The sequence below is a fragment of the Amblyraja radiata genome, chromosome 9 (assembly GCF_010909765.2).
Source record: "Amblyraja radiata isolate CabotCenter1 chromosome 9, sAmbRad1.1.pri, whole genome shotgun sequence".
NCBI lineage: Eukaryota > Metazoa > Chordata > Chondrichthyes > Rajiformes > Rajidae > Amblyraja > Amblyraja radiata.
In genome coordinates, this window is record NC_045964.1 from 19,996,591 (window position 1) to 20,020,815 (window position 24,225).

General features: G+C 43.0%; 1 protein-coding gene across 3 annotated transcripts in view; it reads right to left on the reverse strand.

The window, feature by feature from the left end:
- Positions 1-24,225, reverse strand: part of pcnx1 (pecanex 1) — a 207,777-nt gene that overhangs the window by 93,782 nt on the left and 89,770 nt on the right. For 2 of the 3 annotated variants that reach the window (XM_033026820.1, XM_033026819.1), the window contains exons 7-8: positions 5,518-5,650; positions 721-902 (exon numbers count right to left, since the gene is read on the reverse strand). The exons of the other annotated variant lie outside the window; for it this stretch is intronic. In XM_033026820.1, coding sequence (XP_032882711.1) covers positions 721-902; positions 5,518-5,650 — 315 coding nt within the window. The remainder of the gene's footprint in view (positions 1-720; positions 903-5,517; positions 5,651-24,225) is intronic. 3 annotated transcript variants of the gene reach the window in all.

Genomic DNA, 24,225 nt, shown 5'->3' on the forward strand with positions numbered 1-24,225 from the left:
TTCAATAATTTTCTTTGTGTCATTCCACACCATAAAATATTATTTCGGGATTTCCTTTAGTTATTGGTGGTCTAACAACCTTCTATGTTTTTGTTTTGTGTGCAAATTGCCAATGAACAAATAATTTCTGTAATTCTAGGACAAAAGATAATCTAGGTCACTATTTAATTCTTGATCTTATGGTGAGTTTCCAACCATTCCAAACAACAGGACATTTCCTCTGTGATATTTCTGAAGCATTTCTCTTGCATTTGTATTGCATCGTTCAGTGTGTACCACTGAAGAAAATGTGTTGGATATCCATAGTGAATGATCACAAAAGTCCAGGGTAGGTCATGCAAAGGAAAATCATCACTTAGCAAATCTGGAGAACATTGTAATTCATCAAACATTTGTACTACTGAAATATTCAAAAAACTCCACTGTCTTTTCATGTGCATGCAAAGTTCAAATTAGCAATTTAAAGAGATAGTATATCCTTGAAATGTTTGGGCTGAATTTTGCACCCCAAAATATTATTGCAGTAAACACATTTAACAATTTAAGCAAATGCCGTATTTGGACATCACTGCTGATGTTGAGGTGTACATATGTTGCAGGTTTTAATTTTCAGTTGGCCAAAGTCATTCCCCAAAAGGAATACTATCTCATTACCAATTGCTTATAACAGAATATAATATTAACAACCGTATAACTCCAGTAGTCTGCTTAGCTGCCTACCAAACTCATCCTGTAAACTGCAGCCACCAACAGCAGAGGCACTATCATGTGATGCTTCCAAGTGGACACTTCCATTTCTGACCAGTAGAGAGGCGCTAGTGCTAAGTACAGCAGCTTGTGATGGGGGACAGGGCTGTATTTTGATCTGGGAAGATGACTGACCCTGCTGACTATCTTGAAGGCTACAGTAAAAAGAGTGAATACGAAGACATCACATCAAAAGAAAACGAGAGCAAACATTGACCTAACAGAGTTGACCATACACTGGTTAATACAGGAACACAAAAGCATACCAACAGTAGAAGTTTGGATATTCATGCAGTTTTAGGTTTCAAAATGTATGAATACAACCCATCAAATGAGGCACAGAACAGTACCAATAAAAAAACAGAAAGCAGAGAATTTTGAAAGCACAAACATTTTTTAGACAATAGGCCAACCTCTGCCAAGTTAGCTGGTGTCCAATCCTAAATAATCCATTCAATAATAATTGTCATAATTTAGTTCATCCTGTGTACAGTATGTAGTTATTTTCAGCACAGATACAGGATGGGCTACATTGTATTTAACAAACTAACAATTCAGTGCACACAATGGATCTTGCAGTGAAATGGGAGATGTCCTGTATTGAGAGACCAGTATGAAGACTCCTGGTTATATGTTAGTAGATGGACATATATTCTCGTTTATTATCTTTTGAATCCTAATTATGCCAAAGCAAAAAATGTTTAATACATGCAAAAAAACATTAAATTTGTATTTTTTTTTAAAACTCCAGTTTAAATTGCATTGACTGCAATATAAATATGTACTTGCAAACACAATCAAGCTGCAAATCTGAACGGTTTCTTGAAAGCTGATCATATACCCAAGCAAACACAATATTATAAGTTCAACAATCTGCACAGGTTTTAATGGGAGATGCACCAGAAGCTGGGAATATAAATCAAGGTGCAGTGAGAAAAGACAAAATAGCCATGTTTTAATTATAAACTATAGATTTCTCAACAAAAGTCAAATCAAAATTCTGCTCCACTTCCTTCCATCATGGCCTACGGCGAAGGCATGGGCAGGCAGATGGAACGGGTGGCCACTTGCATTTGCAACTTAATGGAGTGATGTGCTTTGATAGGAACAAAGAAAGGCTACATCAAGGGTACAATTCTAAAGGCAGGTTTAGGGACAAAACAGACCTGGAGATATTGAGATATAGTCTTCAAATATGACAGAATAGATTGAGGAATCAGTTTTCAAAAATCTTATAAGATGTTGGCCATTGAAAATTGGGAGACAGTACTATTACAAATAAATTGAGTCTCTTTTTAAATGTGTAATCAGCTGCAGATGGAATTTAGTCTTAATCTAGTCTTCACACTTTCGTAAGGATATGAAGACCTTAGATGAAGCACAGAAAAAAACAACTTTAGAATGATAGAGGAATATTTCCATCTTTCTAGTGATATAAATAATTTAGGGGTATTTTTTTTAATTAAAAAAAACATTTAGTACTGTAAAATATCAGGACCCATCTGCTGATCATGGCAACATTGTGTAGTTATAGAGATTTGTATTTCTTAGAAGCACGATAGAACCTTGAGCAAAATACTAAAATCAAATTGTTAATCCTCAAAAAAAGGATGATCGCATTGAAGGCTTGAAGGGGCGTATGGCCTACTCCTGCACTTATTGTCTATTATCTAAATCTGCCTTGGCCCAGCTGAACAAATTGAATGTTCTCATGAGCCCCAGGTCCATTGTGATAGAGACTTTAACGGTTGGCAGCTTCAGTCATTCACTCATCAAGACCATCACAGAGAGTTTGGTTGATTTTATTTTTCATTGCCAGACTGGTATTAGGAGGGGGGAGGGACTAGATAAAACAAGTCACTCTACTCCCTCAGATTGGAGATTTGGCACAAAGCTAGCTACCTTGTCCCATGAAAACAAAATGTCACAAAGAGCAGTGAAACAAAAAAAACACTCCTGCTGTGATGGAATGAATAGCTCATGACTCAGTGACAAGATATTTTTTATTTTATTTTTTTTGGAACATAGTATCAGTATCAGTATGGAACCCATCCCTTTGGCCCAATACTGCCCATACTGACCAAGTTGTCCCTCTACATAGACCCATCTGCCCGGGTTTGGCCCATATCTCTCTAAATCACTCCTATCCTTGTTCCTGTCCATTGTCTTATAACGTACTGACAATGTATGAAATAGGAAAGCTAGGCCTGGTTATAGACGAGACGAGTGAATGCAGATTATAAATCTTGGATGTTAGAATACAATACACCTGGAGCAAGTGCAAAAACACAACAACAAAAAGCAATGGAAGTGGAGCTTTAAAACCCAGGGCATGGCTGGGAAACGACTGAACAACTTGTCAGAAACAGCCATGGAGAGGAGAGAACAGTGACAGACAGAATAGCTCCATTGCTGCTCTGAAGGCCAAAGGCATATGCGCTTTAAGTACTTAATTATTACTGGAAGCATACCCGTTTCGTCAACTTTATACTGCTGCCTTGAAAAAAAAGTTTAAAAACAACTGTTCCGTACAGTTGTCTTTATACAATGGATATAACAATGAAGGAAGGCATTTGGAATATGACATTGTACTGCTGTGCATGAGCAATTCTGTTTATCCCACTGTCCTGTCCTTCCCCATTGTCATGTCAATTATTTGATTTCAGATTCCTACTTCGCTCCCTTGTAATAGCTTCAATTTAATCTACCTCTACAGCTACTTCTGGCAGCACATTCTCTGGCAGACCACTTGCTGTATAAAAAACAATTTCTTCTCATGGCCATTTTGGGTTTTTGACATTCTGTATCCCCTTGTTCTCGACTCTTCTGACAATGGGTACAGCTTTTCTCTATGATGTAAATATCTATATCAGATTATTTTATACCAAGGAGGTCAATCTCAATCTTTGTAATCTATTCACATAATTAAAATCCCTCCTAAATATAAATATCCAACCCGTCTACATTTACATCTAAGCAATTTAAATCACAAACAATAGATTCCCAGCACAATAGGTTCTCTGCAGACGATCACTGCTCACAGAACTCCAGCCAGAATAACACCATTCCATGAGGGACCTCACCAAATACTTTACTAAAATCCACATAAACAACATTCAATGCCCTACCCTTTCCAATCAATTCTTTCACCTCCTCAAAAAAACTCATCCAAATTATTAATACATGACCTGTTGCAGACAAAGGCATGCTATCTGTCCATTCTCTTTCAAATGCAAATAAATCCTATCCCACATAATCCTCCTCAATAGTTTCACCATCACTGCCTTGAGGCTGACGTGGACAATATCTATTTCCTTTACAACTTTAGCTACTCTCTAGTCCTCTGGGATCCCGTAGCTTGAGAGGATACAAAGAGTTCATCAAGGCCCCTGCAATCTCATTTCGTGTTTCTCATAATAACTCAGTATAGATCCCATTAAGCCCTGGAGATTTATCAACCATAATGTTTTTCAAAAAACCCAATGCCACCACCTTCTTGATGTCAAACTGCCCTGATTAATTAGTATACCTCACACAGATCTCACAATACAACATGTCCTTCTCTTAGATTAATAGATGTTTAGTACCTTGTCTGCAACCTGATTCCAATCACAAATTCCCTCCTTTATCCCTCTCCATGGTTACCATCTTGTTTTAAACTGATGTCTAAAAAGCCTTGGGATTTTCTTGCCAATGGCATTTCATGGCCCCTTTTGGCCCTTCTAATTCCTTGCTTGAGTCTTTTCATGTTTGCTTCAGATTTCCTCGTTCTTTCATTCTATGCCTCTATTTATTTAGTTTTTTAGCCTTTTTCTCAACCTATCCTTCCAATTTCAATGAATTAAATAGATAGCCCAATATCTATCTGTGCTAGTATCCCTTTTAGCATTGAATCCTATAAAGATCCAAATATAGCACCTTAGATTTCTCAACATTAAGTTTCATCTGCCACACAACTGCCCATTCCATCAGTCTGTTTATATTTCTTTGAAGTCAACAACTATTGACCTCGCATTTCAACACAACATTGAATTTTGTATCATCTGAACATGTGGAAGCCGTTTCCTGGGCATTCTTAATCATTGGTGCACTGGGCTTCAAATTAATTGCTTCGTCAAACTGCAATCCTTGCTTCTACAACCCTTTTAAATTCAACTTGGGTTGAATCTCAGCCAAGCTCCTGTTCTAATTCACAATCTCAGGCAGTCGAACAATGCATACCTAACAGGGGAAGTCATTTCACTTTAACAACAACTTTTTCCATGGCTTGAGTCAGATTTCATGTTGATCAAAAAAAGTATTAAGTAGAAACTCGTGTATCGACAGAATTTTAGAGTGGACAGGGCTGAGAAACAATTTTAAGTGATTGAATTCAAATAGAATACATGAAAGTATTGAAGATGGGAAAGTGAGAAAAATAGTTTGCAGGTTTTGACAAACATGAATTGTAAAACAACATTAATAATATCAAACTCGTCTTTTAAGACCTATATATGGAGTTCTTAGACTGATTTGAACAAACACTAGCTAGTGATTTGGAGGACTTTTGCAAAATGGAGGCTTTACCCTGGTCTAAGATTTGCAACATCAAAACATTATGCATAAAGCAGCGGACAAACATGCATTTTCATTAAGCCAACATGCTCATGAAGTCATGCAGCAGCAGCTGAAGACACAGAACATGCTTTAGGTTTCAGAAGGAGCTGAGGAAGTAGTGAAACACAACTGATATTTGAGACATGCACTTTGCATGGTCATTTTAGGTCATACCTGAGAGGTGATCCAATAAGTGAAGCTGGAGGGGTGGGGTTACTGCCCGCATTGTGCCTTCGCCGCCGTACGGCTTGGCGTCTGAACGTGCTGCGTTCACGACGAAAAGTGACCGTCTCATCAGTGGATTGGGCTGGCACAGCAAGATAGGTGCAAGCAAGACAGGCATTAACAACTCAGTCAAAAAAACAGGATCAGCAATTCTATTCCATTCATGTTAAATGGTTCTTTCTTTACACAGGCGACCCATAAAGTGGCATTTCTGCACAAAAGCAGAAATGTTTATTAAAATATTCTATCACATATAGCAGAAAACTTCAATACCTAATCCATATGAGTTATTCTAGATCAACTTCAAAACTACAAAATAGCTTAAAATGCAAGCAATATAAGGCCCAAGCTGCTTTTAAAGTTAAATAATGCCAATGCTGAGACTCTTATGTGCTTATTAACTATTGTACATGCCACTCAAAGACTAATTTACACATCTGAAACCATGAATATTAACTCCAGCTGTTTAAAAAGTTATTAAAATTTCAAATAAATGGAAGAAAATTCATTGCTGAAATGAACAATTAATGACAATTTGATTCATAGCCACTGCTGACGTGATAAACTCTGCACAAATCAGAAATGACATACAACAGGGGTGGCACAGTGGTGCAGCGGTGGAGTTGGTGCCTTACAGTGCCAGAGACTCGGGTTCGATTCTGTCTATGGATGCTGTCTACTTTCCCCTTGTGAACGTGTGGATTTTCTCCGGGTGCACCGGTTTCATCCCACGCTCCAGACAAACTATTGGCTGCTGTGAATTGTAAATTGTCACCAGAGATTAGGAAAGTGCTGGTGTACACGGAGATTGCAGTTGGCGCGGTCTTGGTGGGCCGAAGGGCCTGTTTCTACACTATCTCTAAAATCTAAAGTCTAACTGAACAAACAGGGAATGTTTACTGCAACCAATCCGATTCCTCATATAATTATTGTTATAGCTACTACAAGTGATCTTTAGAGCAACCTCATACAATAACTTTTAAAAGTAGGCAACAGCATATGCAAATTAATTTCAATCTTTTTGGGAGAGAAGTGAAATGAAGGCTAATACTCAGGTCCTGTTAAGTAATCAATCTCTTAGCAACATCACTCCATGGAAGTGCTGCCCTCACTCATTAGACACTGGCGACTCAAAAACAAAATCTCATCCTATCTTTCCTTATAGGAATCTCGACATGCCTCAGAGCTAGATTTTCACAAATTCTAAACAAAATTTGGTGGGAAAAAAAACACCAAAAGTCACGTGTTGCGAATTAGACAGAACATTAACCAGTCAACAAGTATTAGAGACATTTTTAATATTATCTTTTACTCAGGTTTATCAGCTTCATTAAAATTAGCCATAGAAAACCTGACAAAACAATTGTGGGCTCCATGATCTACTGGGAACAGTTCACCCAGATGCTCAAGAATACGGACTGCAGTTTCATCCTGCCTCCAGCTACACTTCTCTTATTCAAAACAAGTGGGCAGACAGGACAGTTGGATAGGTGAAAAGGAAATGACAGAAGTAATAGATCTGAAATAGAGCAGGGTAACATAACATTGAATCACAAGCAATGAAATTCAGGAATATACAGTGCCCTCCATAATGTTTGGGACAAAGACCCATCATTTATTTATTTGCCTCTGTACTCCACAATTTGAGATATGTAAAAAAAAACAAAACACATGTGGTTAAAGTGCACATTGTCAGATTTTATTAAAGGGTATTTTTATACATTTTGGTTTCACCATATAGAAATTAAAGCTGTGCTTATGCAAAGTCCCCCCCCCTCCCATTTCAGGGCACCATAATGTTTGGGACACATGGCTTCACGGGTGTTTGTAATTGCTCAGGTGTGTTTAATTGCCTCCTTAATGCAGGTATGAGAGCTCTCAGCACCTAGTCTTTCCTCCAGTCTTTCCATCACCTTTAGAAACTTTCATTGCTGTTTATCAACGAGGACCAAAGTTGTGCCAATGAAACTCAAAAAAGCCATTATGAGACTGAGAAACAAGAATAAAACTATTCGAGACATCAGTCAAACCTCAGTCTTACCAAAATCACTGTTTGGAACATCATTGATAAGAAAGAGACCACTGGCGAGCTTACTAATTGCAAAGGAACTGGCAGGCCAAGGAAGACCTCCACAGCTAATGACAGAATAATTCTCTCTATAATAGTAATAATAAAGTAAAATCCCCAAACACCTGTCCGGCAGATCAGAAACACTCTTCAGGAGTCAGTTGTGGATTTGTCAATGACCACTGTCCGCAGAAGACATCATGAACAGAAATAGAGGCTACACAGCAAGATGCAAACCACTGGTTAGCCGCAAAAATAGGATGGCCAGGTTACAGTTTGCCAAGTACTTAAAAGAGCAACCGCAGTTCTGGAAAAAAGGTCTTGTGGACAGATGAGACAAAATTTAACATATCAGAGCGATGGCAAGATCAAAGTATGGAGGAGAGAAGGAACTGCCTCAGCATACCATCTCGTCTGTGAAACACGGCCGTGGAGGTGTTATGGCCTGGGCAGGTATGGCTGCTGAATGTACTGGCTCACTTATCTTCATTGATGATACAACTGCTGATGATAGTAGCATAATGAATTCTGAAGTGTAAAGACACATCCTATCTGCTCAAGTTCAAACAAATGCCTCAAAACACATTGGCTGGCGGTTCATTCTACAGCAAGACAATGATCCCAAACATACTCCTAAAGCAACAAAGTAGTTTTTCAAAGCTAAAAAATGGTAAATTCTTGAGTGGCCAAGTCAATCGCCCGATCTGCACCCAATTGAGCATGCCTTTTATATGCTGAAGAGAAAACTGAAGGGGACTAGCCCCAAAACAAGCGTAAGCTAAAGATGGCAATACAGGCCTGGCACAGCATCACCAGAGAAGACACCCAGCAACGGGTGATGTCCATGAATCGCAGACTTCAAGCAGTCATTGCATGCAAAGGATATGCAACAAAATACTAAACATGACTACTTTCATTTACATGACATTGCTATGTCCCAAACATTATGGTGCCCTGAAATGGGGGGACTATGTATAAACACTGCTGTAATTTCTACATGCTTTCTTCATGGCAGTTGGGGATTTCAACCAGGCCAGTCTTACATCTTAGGTACACAAAATTGCTGGGGAAACTCAGCGGGTGCAGCAGCATCTATGGAGCGAAGGAAATAGGCGACGTTTCGGGCCGAAACCCTTCTTCAGACTGATGGGGGGAGGGGAAAGAAAGAAGGAAAAAGGGAGGAGGAGGAGGAGCCCGAGGGCGGGCGGATGGGAGGGTGGGAGGAGACAGCTAGAGGGTTAAGGAAGGGGAGGAGACAGCACGGGCTAGCCAAATTGGGAGAATTCAATGTTAATGCCATAAGGACGCAAGGACCCCAGACGGAATATGAGGTGCTGTTCCTCCAATTTCCGCTGTTGCTCACTCTGGCAATGGAGGAGACCCAGGACAGAGAGGTCGGATTGGGAATGGGAGGGGGAGTTGAAGTGCTGAGCCACCAGGAGGTCAGGTAGGTTATTGCGGACTGAGCGGAGGTGTTCGGCGAAACGATCGCCCAACCTACGCTTGGTCTCACCGATGTAAATCAGCTGACATCTAGAGCAGCGGATGCAGTAGATGAGGTTGGAGGAGATACAGGTGAACCTTTGTCGCTCCTGGAACGACTGCTTGGGACCTTGAATTGAGTCGAGGGGGGAGGTGATGGGACAGGTGTTGCATTTCTTGCGGTTGCAACGGAAAGTGCCCGGGGAGGGGGTGGTGCGGGAGGGAAGGGAAGAATTGACGAGGGAGTTGCGGAGGGAGCGGTCTTTGCGGAAGGCAGACATGGGGGGAGATGGGAAGATGTGGCGAGTGGTGGGGTCACGTTGGAGGTGGCGGAAATGGCGGAGGATTATGTGTTGTATTTGCCGGCTGGTGGGGTGAAAGGTGAGGACCAGAGGGACTCTGCCCTTGTTGCGTGTGCGGGGATGGGGAGAGAGAGCAGTGTTACGGGGTATGGATGAGACCCTGGTGTGAGCCTCATCTATGGTGGCGGAGGGGAATCCCCGTTCCCTGAAGAACGAGGACATTTCCGATGCCCTGGTATGAAATGTCTCATCCTGGGAACAGATGCGGCGTAGGCGGAGGAATTGGGAGTAGGGGATGGAGTCTTTACAGGGGGCAGGGTGGGAAGACGTGTAGTCCAGATAGCCATGTGAGTCAGTGGGTTTGTAATGTATGTCGGTCAGGAGTCTGTCCCCTGCGATGGAGATGGTGAGGTCAAGGAATGGTAGGGAAGTGTCGGAAATCGTCCAGGTGTATTGGAGTGCCGGATGGAAGTTGGTGGTGAAGTGGATGAAGTCAGTCAGTTGTGTGTGGGTGCAGGAGGTGGCACCAAAGCAGTCGTCAATGTAGCGGAGGTAGAGGTCGGGGATGGGGCCCTGGTACGTCTCGAACAAGGATAAGACAGTCTTACATCTTACCGGCCTAAATTCTACCAGCATGTGAACATTGCAACCAGGGGAAAGAACAAACTAGATCTGGTGTACACCAACATTAAAGATGCATATAAAGCAGCCCCCCTCCCCCATATCGGCAACTCTGACCACCTAGCGGTTATGCTCACACCTGCATACAGACCCAGGGTGAAACAGGACAGGCCAACGGTCAAAGAAGTCAGAACATGGCCACAGGGAGCTATCGCAACACTACAAGACTGTTTCGAAACCACACAGAGGGCCATTTTCAGAGAGGCAGCAACAGATGACAGTGGCATCAACCTCCAAGAATACACAGAAACCGTCATCGGATACATCAATAAATGCATTGATGATGTAACGGTGGTCAAACCGTCAGGAGGCGTGCCAATCAGAAACCTTGGCTAACTGGGGAAGTGTGTTCCCTACTGAGAATCCGGAATGCTGCATTCAAATCTGGGGACAACACAGCATACAAACTGGCAAGGAGTAACCTATCCCGGGGGATCAGGGAAGCGAAGAGGCTGTATGGGCAAAAACTTAATAGCCACTTCGAAAATGACAAAGACACACGTCGCTTGTGGCAGGGATTTCATACCATCACTGACTACAAGCCCCCCCCCCCGCTGCGGATATGCCAAAACGACCCCTCTCTACCAGATGAACTGAACGAGTTCTACGCACGGTTTGAGGTTAAAAACAGCACCCAGACACATGCACTACTGCCATCTCCCAGTGGCCAGTCGCTCAGGCTGTCCGCAGCCGGAGTTAAAAAGGCCTTTGCCAGCATCAATCCACGCAAAGCTGCAGGGCCGGACAACATTCCTGGATGCGTTTTAAGAGACTGCGCCGAGCAACTGAAAGATGTTTTCACCGACATTTTTAACATCTCACTCAGCCAGGCAGTAGTGCCCAACTGTCTTAAGGGTGCCACCATCGTCCCTGTCCTGAAGAAACCAAACCCAGCCTGCCATAATGACTTTCGACCAGTGGCTCTAACACCCATAGCAATGAAGTGTTTTGAGCGACTGGTTATGCAGCACATCAAAAAGAGTCTACCTGCCGACCTAGACCCACTGCAGTTAGCCTACAGAGCCAACCGATCCACAGAGGACGCAGTCTCAACAACACTGAACCTCGTACTGTCACACCTTGATCGGAAAAATACTTATGCCAGGATCCTCTTCATAGACTTCAGCTCTGCGTTTAACACAATCATTCCGCAGCAGCTGGTGGAGAAGTTGGAGCTATTGGGGGTTGATGCTGGCACATGTAACTGGGTCCTTAACTTTCTATCACAACGGCAGCAGACAGTCAGGGTGGGCAGTAGGACATCAAAAACCATAGCCGTGAGCACTGGCTCGCCCCAAGGCTGTGTCCTAAGCCCCCTGCTGTTTAGTCTGCTTACACACGACTGTACTGCTAGACTCAATAACAACTTCATCAACAAGTTCACTGATGACACAACAGTGGTGGGTCTCATCAGTGACAATGATGAGTCGGCGTACAGGATGGAGGTGGAGCTGCTCACAGGATGGTGCAAATCCCACAACCTCATTCTCAACGTGGGAAAAACTAAGGAGATGGTGGTTGACTTCAGGAGGGCGGGAAAACAACACCATACACCTCTGCACATCGATGGAGCTGATGTGGAAAGGGTCAGCAGCGTGAAGTTCCTAGGACTCCACCTGTCAGATGACCTGATGTCCACAACCAACACCACAGCACTGGTCAAGAGAGCCCAGCAGCGATTACACCCTCTCCGAAGACTACGTAAAGCAGGTCTCCCCACTACACATCTACGAACTTTTTATAGGGGGACAATCGAGAGCACATTAACCAACGGCCACTTCCTGGTTCGGGAGCTGCAAGGCGTACGAACGGCACCAACTTGACAGGATTGTGAAGACCGCCAGCAGGATTATTGGTGCTCCACTCCCTTTCTTGCTGGATATATACAGGAAGAGACGTATCAACAGAGCCATCTCCATCATCAAAGACCCCTACCACCCATCGCATCACATATTCTCCATCCTGCCATCTGGGAAGAGGTACAGGAGCATTAGCTGCAAAACCAGCAGGATGCTCCTCAGCTTCTTCCCGCAGGCTATTAGACTGATAAACGGACTTAGCCCCCTGCCAAAGTATCACGCACCAACCATCAACCTGGACACACTGCAGCAGCTGTCGATCGGAACGCCTGTTGATGTTTAGTAGAGAGTAGAGTGTTTAATTTAATTTGTTCATGATATATGTTTTTTATTTCTAGTTATTTGTTGTTATTTGTACTGCACACTGAATGGACACTGGTTGAGCAACGTTTTTTTGTTTCCTCTGGGTATGTGAGGACTCAGGAAATGACAATAAAGATATACTGATACTGACATGGTAAAACAAAAATGTGTAAAAATGGCCTTTATTAAAATCTGACAACGTGCACTTTAACCACATGTGATTGTTTTCTATTACAAATTTCAAATTGTACAGAGGCAAATAAACAAATGATGGGTCTTTGTCCCAAACATTATGGAGGGCACTGTAGCATAGAAAAAGCAGATTTTAAATGAACAAATCAAACAGGATATAATATTTGGTCCAAATGGATTACTTTCTTGTATTTGAAAGGTTCTACAGAAGAGGTAGCAGAGGTATTAGTGCAGGTTCAGGGAATAGGGCAACAGATATCAATGAACAAATTTAAGAGGGAAAGAACACCGCTGGGAATTAATCACCAGTCATTTATCAATGGCAGGAAAAATAACGGAATCCCTGCTGTAGGAGAGACAGAAGAACGTAGAGAGACACAAAAGCACAATAAGTATCATAAGTGAAATCTTGCGTGATCTAACGTCCAGATGTTTGAAATAACGGAGAGAAAACAATGGTAAAGAAACAAATGAAACATCTAGATTTGATAAAAACTTTCTATAAGGTGGTGTAAAATTACAGCAAATAGTACAAGTTGTGCCACGTGTTTGTAGGGTCTTAGGGAAAAATAAACCAAGAGTTCATTTCTGGATGGATCAAATTAATAAGCATGCAATTTGTATCAATTCTTGGTCAGACTGCACTTAAAAGTACTGCATACCGTTCTGATCAGCACATTATTAAATCGTAAATTGTTTGAATCCCAAAAGTCTCAAATTCCAATGACGATACAGGATACAAACTGTTTCAGAAATGTTTTTAGTTTACTTCCTGTGCTTGCTATTGAAATTTATGTCAACATGAGGCCTACCAAATACATTCTCAACACCCACCTATCGAAAAAAAATTCTAAATGTAGCTACAATGCACGTTTGATACAAGAATTAGCAAAGGTGAGAATGAGAGAAAGAGCAAGCTTTTCTATGGTTAAGAAACCTAGAAAAAAAATAATGTCCTGGAATCTTTAAACTACTTGAATGTTTTATCGCCAACAGTTACATATTCACTGGTAGCCTGATCATCAGCTTTGATGTCTTGGAACAGGAAGCATACAATTCAATGTTCAAGCTAAAGAGATCAAGTGGGGAAGTCATGGAAATCTTTCTGAGAGGTGGTAGTGTTAAAGAGGTGATCAAAATCAGGGGTGCAGTGCTGCTGGAACTCACTGGAGCACAGCTCCGGCACCACTGCCTTGGGAGTGACGGGGAGGGTAGAACTTTGGAATAGAGAAACCGTGCGCTCGGATACTTGGTTGATAAATTTAGTGCAAAGCTGCTGTAACTGCGCAAGAGGGGGAAAGAGACAGCGGTTTAGGTGGGGGAGATTCTCAGACGTTCCAGGGCCGCTTTGGAGGTGAGTACATTATACTGATGCTTTGGTTTAGAATATTCACCCACTGACCTGCCGCCGTTATAAGGAGGGATATTTTAAACAGAGATTTTGAATCAAATCTCAACTCATCCAAGGAAATTGAAATTGCTGCAAGTAAGAATCTCATTGTCCCCTTTCGGGATTTATGTCAATAAAACACTCTTGCCCCTTGAAATTCTCGCTTCTTCTACCAAGAAGAATCTATCCGCCTGAAATCGTCTTGTCAGTTTTGTTTTTAATGATTCACTCCACCACTGTCATCACCGGTTTTCAATGCAACCGAAGCCACGTCCAGATTTTGAGGATCAGACCCATCTCGCCCAATGCACAATTATATATATATATTTTTAAAATGTTAAAATGTCCAATCCATATTGCTTCCGCTTTGATTTGGTTACCACAGTCACGGGAAGCCTCTGTTTTTAATTTGGCAGGTGTGAGTCCCTATAAAAAAAAGCCAATAAACAGCGGAGAATTTTAGCTAGTGGGGAATTTAATAGCGGCCGTGTTTTAAATAAAGGAGATTTTACGGAAGAGAAGGTTGGGGTAGATAAGATAATAATTTATGTAAAGATTGGACATTCTTTAACTTTGTACATATCTAAAAATTAAACAGGATTTGTATTGGTCTACTAACTATGTTAAATTTAGTGCAAAGCTGCTGTAACTGCGCAAGAGGGGGAAAGAGACAGCGGCTTAGGTGGGGGAGTTTCTCAGACGTTCCAGGGCCGCTTCATTCATTCGACGAGGAGGAGGAGGAGCCATCTTGGGGAACGGCTGCTAACCAGCAGCCGTCCGTTTAATTCATTTTTTTTCCAGTTTTTAGTTAGTTTTGTTTGTCGTTTTTTCGGAGAATTGGACTTCTTATTGTGGGGGGAAGGAGGTAACCTTACTTCTAGGTCCCTACCTGGTCGTGAGGCAGCTTTTTCTCTGGGCTGCCCGTCGACCCGTCCTCGTGGCCTACCAGTGGGCTTGGAGCGCCGTTTCCTGGTGGGGACCGCCCAGCACCTCGGCTTCGGTGGCGGCACAGCGCTGGAGCTCCATCGCGGAGCGGAGCGGGCGATGCCTTGCCTGGGTCGCCGCGCTGGATCGACGCGCTGGAGCTCCGGTGAGCTGGACCGCCAAGAGCAACACCTCCGGGCTGCGGGTCTGCGGAGCGGAGCGGGCGGCGCCGACATTAATATCGGGAGCCTGGGAGCTCCAACTCGGTGCGTCCTTGTCAGCTTCGGAAGCCGACAATCCCCTGCTAGGAAGCGGTCGTTCCAGGTGGCCCAGCCGCTGTGAGGACTCTCCCGACGCCGGGGCAAGACCACCCGGCTAGAACGGCCAGGAACATCGGGCCTCCGTTGAGGCAACAGCGGTGGCCTTAATATGCCTGACTTTTGGGAGAACTGGGGTTGGGGACTGGACTTTTGTGCCTTCCCCAAAAGTGGTAACCACTGTGGGGGGATGATTTTTCTGTGTGTAAGGTACATTGTTAGTCTGTGTCCAAGATGGCTGTCGGAAGAGAGAGTGGACGCTGGCGCGCTTTAGCTGTCGCTGCTCTCTCTTCACATTGTGTTTTTTAAAAAAAAATTATTTTTGTGTCTTTGGAGCGATTTCTATATTTAATTTGTGTATTGATGATGTCCTTATTATTTATTTTTCTCCGACTATATGTTTTTTTTCTCTTCTGTTTAATCTTTGTAAGGTGACCTTGAGATTTGAAAGGCGCCTGAAAATGAAATGTATTATTATTATTAACCATGTGTAAGGATATTGTGAGTATCGACACGTACGCTTCCTGTCCAAACATTTCTGCGAGAGAAACAGTATGAGGCAGAGTTGCCAACCTACCGCTTTTGATATTAATATTCTGCGATATTCATGGCATTAGCAATAGTTCATTAGACATTCTTTTCTCATACTTGATTACTTGGTTGAATTGGTTCCAATTTAGGTGGCTAAAATGCAAAAAAACGTATTTGCTTTATTTCAGTAAATTCTGTTACTTTTATAACCACAGCTAAGCAAAACTGCTAAGCATTGCAGGCCCTGCTGTCTGCTCTGACCCAGTCGCATTAGTAAAGCCCTTGTCCCACGAGCGACCTCCACCGCGACCTCTGGCGAGTTTGCCCACGACCCATAGTCATGGCAAGTTCGCCACGAGGTCGTAGGAGGTCTTCGTCATTCTCCTTCATGGTCGAGAGTGGTCTCCTCGTAGTCGAGGCTTCAGCTTGGTCACGGCGTATTTTTCAAAACGTTACAAATTGACCGCGACTAAAAATAGAAACCCGTGGGAAAAATCGAAGTTTTTTTAGTCGTAGGTCTAGTCGAAGCCGGTCGTAGTGCTAGTCGTGTGTAGTCAAAGGTGGTCGTAGGTAGTCGAAGGAGCTCCGGGGTGAAAAAAAGGTCAGTAGAAAAAAAAGGTATTTAAACAGCAGAACATCACCTCTTTCACTCCAAGGCATGTTCATTCATAGCTGGCGAGTTATTTGGAGAGGAGACTTGTGTTTTAGAGGTCACGAAAAAAGGCAGCAGCGAAGGGGGAGGGCACAACCCTAAAAAAAAAACTGCCATGCAGGTGTTGCCCACCCAGGAGGAGGAGGAGTGGCAGGAGGTGATGCCACAGGAGGTGATAGTGCAGGAGGAGGTAGCCCTGCATGAGAGGCCCCTGGAGGAGGAGGCCAGGGTGGTAGTATATGTCCCCACTACCACCCCATCCTTCACTGCCTCATTTGAAGGCAGCAAAGCAGCCCTTTTTCCTGTGTCTGACACAGCATCAGTGGCAGATGCCCCATTGGTGGTGAGGGAGGGCTGGAGGAAGGTTATGCCTTACACCTTCACCAGGCAGCAGGAGGGACTTTGAGGAATGGTTCCAGCAGAATGCCATCCTGTACGATAAGGAAAATGAGAGGTACAGGGAAGGGACAAGCATGCTTGCCATCCACTGCCCCACATGTGTGCTTAAAGGTCCATCTTTTGTCAATGCCCAGCGCCACTCTCTTCCAGTCATCTGGTGTACTGGGACAGTCCATCACATCATCTCCATTCACCCATTGAGACCTCTTCTTGTGCTTCCTCTTCATCCTTGCTCTGCCTTTCTTAAAAGGCTGCTGCAGCAAAAGGTCTACTGCAAACAGAAGTAGTTGTATTTTTACTAACATCCTCCAAACTAGTTCCTTCTTTGCTTGCATGGTTCATAATGATTTAACAAAAACCTAGGAGGCATTTTTAGTGAGAAAAAAATGCAGACATGACATAATTTTAACAGGTGATCAATTGAGCTGTAGACACTCGTCACTGGTCGTTGTTGGTTTTCGGTGTGGTCCTCTGAGGTGGAAGGGGGTCGTGCTCATTCACGGACCAATTTGCCAGAGACCATCCTCGAGTAAAATGTACATGGTTGAAGCCTGTCTTCATCATGGTCGAAGGAGGTCTTCTTCATAGTCGAGGGAGGTCTTCAACATAGTCGTAGGAGGTCGTGCACATAGTCGTGGAAGGTCGTAGGTCACCGCGACCTTGATTTTAAAAAAAAGTCACTTAAGGTCGCCAGAGGTCGCGGTGGAGGTCGCCCAAGTGGGACAGGCTTAAGGCTACATCTGTGATAGTCCAAGCCACTCCGTAGATTACTCTCTAATACCAACTTTAATTTTTCTCACTAACAACCTTATGGCTTCTACGCAAACAACGTTAACTTCCTTCTTTCGTAAACAAGCTGCGGAGTATAACAACAATAACGTACAAGAGACTGATAATAGTAAAAGTGACAAAAGCTGTGTTTTGCCTGCTTCAAATTTTCTAACCGAGTCCAAATGTAGTTCTGAAAGTAATGATGTTTCGAAGTCAGGCTTGTATCCCTGTTCAGGTGTTTGGACTGAAGAAACGTGGAAGAAAAATAAACTTATCACTGGTTAGACTTCAAGAAAGATAAACTTGGGTGTAATGCATGTGCAAACATAAGCAATTTGACACTTTTCACTTCTGAGGGTTGAGGCTGTTAAATGAATGGCAAATGTACCAAATATCCTATTATGGAGCCGCTCGAAGTACACACCTCAGAAAAAAAATTGTTGATCCCAAACTATCAAAAGCTCGCACTGCTGCTCTAGGTGTTGACTATAAAGCAGGTGAAGATGCTCTTGGAAAATTATGTGACACCATGAATGCTTTGCATCGAAAGGCAATTTGTTCAATTTTTCGTTCTGCATATTAGTTAGCTCAGAATGACAGACCATACTCTGATCACTTTGGCATACTGGAACTTTAAAACAAAAATGGTATTGACATTGGAATTGGACTGCATTCCCGCACTAGTGCTACAAAGATCATTAACCACATAGCCATTAATATGAAAAAGAAAATTTGCCAGCATATCAAGCAGATAAATAGCAAAAATTCTGATCTCATTGATGAAACAAGTCTGAGCATCAAGACAGCCTTAATAGTTTATTCGAAATGTGAAGTGATAAGTAAGGTGATCCCCATTTCATGTTTCTAGAACTAATTGAACTGCCTGGTCAGAAAGCTGCAACTATTGCTCAGCATCTATCTATTTAACTGTCTCAGTAACCATGGGTTTGATGACTCTTACTTGAAGCAGAACCTTGTAACATATGCTAGTAATGGGGCGAGCATAATGCTTGGTGTCAAATCTGGTGTTGCTACAATTCTCAAGGAACATTACCCTGATGTGATAATTTGGCACTGTCTTAATCACAGATTAGAACTTGCAGTAGGTGTTTCAGTGAGAGAAGTTCATGGAATGAATCAGTAGATCACCTCTAAATCAAAAGGAACTGTCTGAATGTACCTCTTAACTAGAACAACAAATTTGCAAAATAGGCCGTGTTCTGGGCACCAGGTGGGTAGCTGGCTCATTTCGAACAGTTTCAGCAGTGTGGCAAAATTATGAAGCACTGTCTTCATTTTGAAAAAGCAATGAAGGATGAAACGAGATCTGGGAGTGACAGAAAAACCTGTGAAGGTCTGTTGACAAGACTCTCTTCAGAACAGTTTCTATTGGATTTAGCTCTAATGTATGGCACGTCGCATGAACTTGGTTTACTGTCAGAGTGTTTACAGAAACGCACTACTACAATTGTTTATGCAGACAAACTGATCCAACGGAACAAAAGATCATTGCATGGACTGAAAGAGCAACCTGGTACAAAAACTCTACAAGCTCAAGAGGCAGTTGAAAAGGGGAAATTTGGAGAAATTACCTTAATAAGCAACAACAAAATCGTCTCCATTAATTATCAAGTTTCTTACTCGTCTTATAAACAATTTGCAGCACCATATGTTTTAGACAACATCCTTGAAAGGTTCTCATTCTTTGAACCTCATAGTAAGAAAAATCCCTGATAAATGAATTGTGTCCTTGATAAGTGCTGTTGGCCTGTTAGAAATACCACCTAATTATGGAGAAGCTGCAATATCATCTCTTTGTAAGAGGTTTAAGCTTTCTTCTTCCTCTGTAGTAAATGCCTTCAGAGATAATGTGGAGGATCGTGGACGTGCATCCCCCAAGATATACGCCCATTACTGAGCTGATAACGTTAGTACTGCTGAGTGTGAGAGGGGATTCAGTCACATGTACTAGATAATAACACCAACACACTGAAGAATTTTCGTAAATCATGTATCAGCACTTATGTTTGTTAAACTACACAATCTCCTCTGGTTCAGTGGAATCCTGAACCGTACGTCACATAATGGCTGCAGTAACACAGATCAGCAGAAGACACCAGGACAAGAATTGCTTCAGACCCCCGAACACATATTACGCCTGACCCTTTGTGGAAATTATTGTGAAACTTCTCATTGGTGGCATTTGGTAAGCAGGCAATTAGTTGTAAATTGGTAAAATACATGGTTACCTTATTTTTCTTTACTTGCTTGATAATTATATTTCATGATAATTAGTGAGTGCAACCGTGCAATATTTTTGTCATATTATTAAATTAAGTATTATATGTATTATTGTACTAGTTATACACTGGGATGTAGTGCTAGGCTATAATCTTGTTTGATCGTCTTGGGAGACAAGCTTGCCGCTTGCCCCCCCCCCCCCCCTCCCCCGCCAAAAGGGATCCCAGTGTCAGATATTTTGCTTTTTAACCTGACATTATCGATAACCGTAATTAGGCAGCTGAGATTCAGCCCAGTGTCGAGTGTAGAGTGGAGAATAGGCAGAGAAACGCCTAATCATATTCAGAGACATGTAACCAAACAAGGCAAGACTGAACTAATTCAGTCAAAACTTTGGTGAATGGTTAAGAAACCCCAAATGAATCTACAAGAGCAAGTAGACACAAATATACCCACATATATACCCATATGGCCCCACACATCTGCTTCGTGATTTAATATGATCGTGATTGGTCTGATTATAACCACAACTCCATTTTCTTTCCGACAATTTCAGCATTCAACATGTGAAAATAGTTATGTAGCTAAAAGTGTTATGTCGCCATAGTTATGTAGCCACAATGTAGCCAATTGCATGGTTCACATAAAAATGGTTGAAGAGAAATCAATGGATTAGTTGAATCATGAGCACTGAGATTTTTTCGTACCACAGATATAAGTATAACCTCATTTATCCTGTTATGCTTTCTGAGGCCTTAATACAGGTTGGGGCGAAAAAAAATCAATACTAAACCAAAAGATGGCAAGCATACTCTTCATGAATGTATTGAATACATGTCTTACCAGGTTAATAGCAGTTTAATTGAATTGTTTGGGTACATTATGGAGCAATTTAAAAAGAAAACACCATATTGTATGTATGGATTTAAGTAAAAGTTCAATGCAAATGCCACCATGTTTCGGAATCCTTCTCTAATGCAGGAAGTACCAAACTTGCTGGCCACTCAGCCAGCAACTATGGAACGTCCCTGTAGAGGGTAACTGCAGAGTGCAAACTTGCTCAAGTCCTCCATTAGTTATTTGTCTGTGTAATCTGCACTAGATTAACATCCTTACAGTGTTCCTGAAGCAGGAAAAGAACATCTAGATAAGCATTTTGCACTTGTAGATACAAGGAACTGTAGATGCTGGTTTACAAAAAAATACAGAAAGTGCTGGAGTAACTCAACAGGTCAAGCAGCAGCTCTGAAGATGGGCACTCCCTCCACTTCCCTAGTTTCATTCTGCAAGATAAGGTCAAGTAATGCTCTTTCCCTCCTTGATCCATCTATACACTGTGATCAAAGCTCTCTTGAACATATGTCAAAAATTCCATCCTTCTGAGCCAAGGCAAAATCCCAATTAATATTCAGGAAATTAAAATTCTCTTGAACCAAAATATTTTTATTGCATCTCTTTAATATCTGCAGGAGGATTTATCTGCTGCCTCTTATTGACAGTCAGATCTGTAAAACACCCCCAACTAAGCAACAAACATCCGTTTCATCCGAAAACAGGCGTTTTCTTGAATATCCTCTCAGAACAGAAGTAATGTAGTCAATGACTACAGTGTAATGCCACCATCACTTTTACTTTTGATCCGTCTCGTTTGAATATTTTATAACCTGGGATATTGAGTTGCTAGTCCTGCCCCTTCATCAATCAAGTCTCACTGGCGGCAACAATATCATATTTCCCCACCTAAATTGTTCCAAGAGCAATTCTCCTGCTGACTCAGGTTAAACCTCTTCCAACAAGAGGGGAGAGGGTGAAGAGGAGAGGGGGAGAAGAGGGGAGGGGGAGAAGAGGGGAGGGGGAGACGAGGGGAGGGGGGAGACGAGGGGAGGGGGAGAAGAGAGGAGGGGGAGAAGAGAGGAAGAGAATAGAGGAGGGGGGGAGAGGAAGGGGAGAAGAGAGGAAGGGGAGAAGAGAGGAAGGGGAGAAGAGAGGAAGGGGAGAAGAGAGGAAGGGGAGAAGAGAGGAAGGGGAGGAGAGAGGAGGGGGAGAGAGGAGGGGGGAGAGAGGAGGGGGGAGAGAGGAGGGGGGAGAGAGGGAGGGGGGAAGAGAGGAGGGGAGAGAGAGGAGGGAGGAGAGAGGAGGGGGGAGAGAGAGGAGGGGGGAGAGCGGGGACGGGGGGAGAGAGGAGGGGGTGAGAGAGGAGGGGTGAGAGATGAGGGGGCGGAGAGAGGAGGAGGGGTAGGGAGAGAGGAGGGGGGAAGAGAGTGGGGGGGAGAGAGGAGGGGGGAGAGAGGGAGGGGGGAAGATGAGGAGGGGGAGGGAAGAGAGGTGGGGGGGAAGAGAGGAGGGGGGGGGAGAGGAGGGGGGAAGAGAGGATGGGGGGAGAGAGAGGAGGGGGGGAGAGATGGATTGGGGGGGGAAGCAGAGGGGGAAGAGAGGATGGGGGAAGAGGAGGATGGGGGGAAGAGAGGAGGGGGAAGAGAGGAGGGGAAGAGGAGGGGAAGATGGAGGGGAAGAGAGGAGGGGGAGACAGAGAGGATGGGGGGAGAGAGGAAGGGGGAAGGGAGCGAGGAGGGGGGAGAGCGGAGGGGGGAAGAGAGGAAGGCGGGGACATGAGAGGAGGAGGGGAACGAGAGGAGGGGGGGGAGAAGAGATGAGGAGGGAAGAGATGAGAGGGGGGGAGACGTGATGAGGGGGGAATGGAGAATGAGGGGGAGAGCTGCGGAGGATAGAGATGAGGGGGGAGAGATGAGGGGGAGAGATGAGGGGGGGGGAGAAGAGGAGAGGGAGGAGAAGAGGGGGGGGGGGAGAGAGAGAGAGAGGAAGAGGTGTTTGTTGGTTACTTACCTTAAATTAGCCATTTAAAATGTTTGTACCACTGTGTTGTAAACTACCCAAGTGGAACTGCTGTTCCTCCAGTTTGAATGTGGCCTCATTCTGGCAGTGGAGGTGGTCCAGGACAGAAGTATGGGCATGGGAAGGCATGTTAAATTACTGTAGTTAGTAACTGGGAGATCCAGTAGGCCTTGATGGACTGAGTACAAGTGTAGCGATGTTACAGTACCTACCTTCAGTGGCGCTGCAGTTCTGCCGTGTACGTGACTTTGGCGCCTTTGAGGAGGGGGGCGGGATTACAATAATAATAATAATCATAATAAATACTTTATTGATCCCTCAGGGAAATTCAGATGTCCAGAAGCCCCCAACCAAAAAACCCACACATTCAAAACGAACGCAGACAGAAAATACATAAAAAAACAATGTGGACACTACCTGAGAGTAATAAATACTTAAAAAGACCAATAATTAACAATTAAAAATAAAAAAATGCAAAAATGCCTCCCCCTACAGCCTAGCGGTCCGAATTATAAAATCTAATGGCTGCAGGGGTGAAGGATCTCCTGAACCGCTCTGTTCTACAGGGCAGGGAGAGGAGCCAGTTGTTGTTCCGAGTGCTCTTATGACTCTCAAGAATTACATGGAGTGGATGAGCGGGGTTTTTCAGGATGACCTGCACCTTGCGCCTCATGCGCCTCTCAAGCACATCCATCCCAGAGTCCACTCTCCCCTCCAGCACTGAGCTAGCTCGTTTTAACCACTTTGCCCAGCTTCTTGTTTTTTGCACTCATGCTGTTGCCCCAGCAGACAACAGCGTAGAAAATAACACTTGCAACCACAGTGAGACGGATTTCCTCGGGCTGCCAGCTGATGAAGAAAAATCGATCGGGCTTCCATTCATGTTTTTTTTTTTTTAAATTCGCTGGACAATTTAATAATTTGATTAAAATAAAAAGCGACTTCTAACGCCCTCAACGCCTACAATGTGACGGATCGCAAGAACGGGACAAAACAAAGGGTAAGTCATTTATTTTACATATAATCTTGCTTCTTGCGATGGTTTTAATCTAATTTTACATTGCGAAAATGTGATTTGGGCCCCATACGACCCACCAGTGTCTTTCCTGCCGATATGGGGTTCAAATTCACTGCAAATGCAATGTTCCAATCGACCGCGTTCCAGAAGCAAGATGATTAAAATGCTCTTTTTTTTTTGGACGATCATGTCATAAGCCGTCTAAATTGTCTATATTTTGTGTTATTCTCTCTCCATGATCATTATTTTTAAACTAAATATTCAGTTTGAGTCACATGTATTGTGTAAAAAACAATAATTTTGATTATATTTTGAGTGGATGTTTCTGGATTAATTTATGGGAATTTATTTAAATTTCTTCCATCTGGCATATAAATTCATGACAGTGAGATTTAAAAATCATGTTATATTGTGAATTCTTGTGTGAATGGAATTAGTTTGTTATTTGGATACTTAGGCTATTTAAAAAAATTATCCTTTTCTTAAGAAATGGAATCTACAGGACATTGTTAATGGGAAAGTAGTGGGCAGAAAGGCATGTCACGCGTGGTTTGAAGTGCAGAAAATTGTAGCTTACAATGCCAAACTGAAAAGTTGAGGAAAAACAAGGTGCTCAGAGTTGCTTATTGGTTACAATCTGAGGAGTATGATGATTCTACTGATTATGATATGGT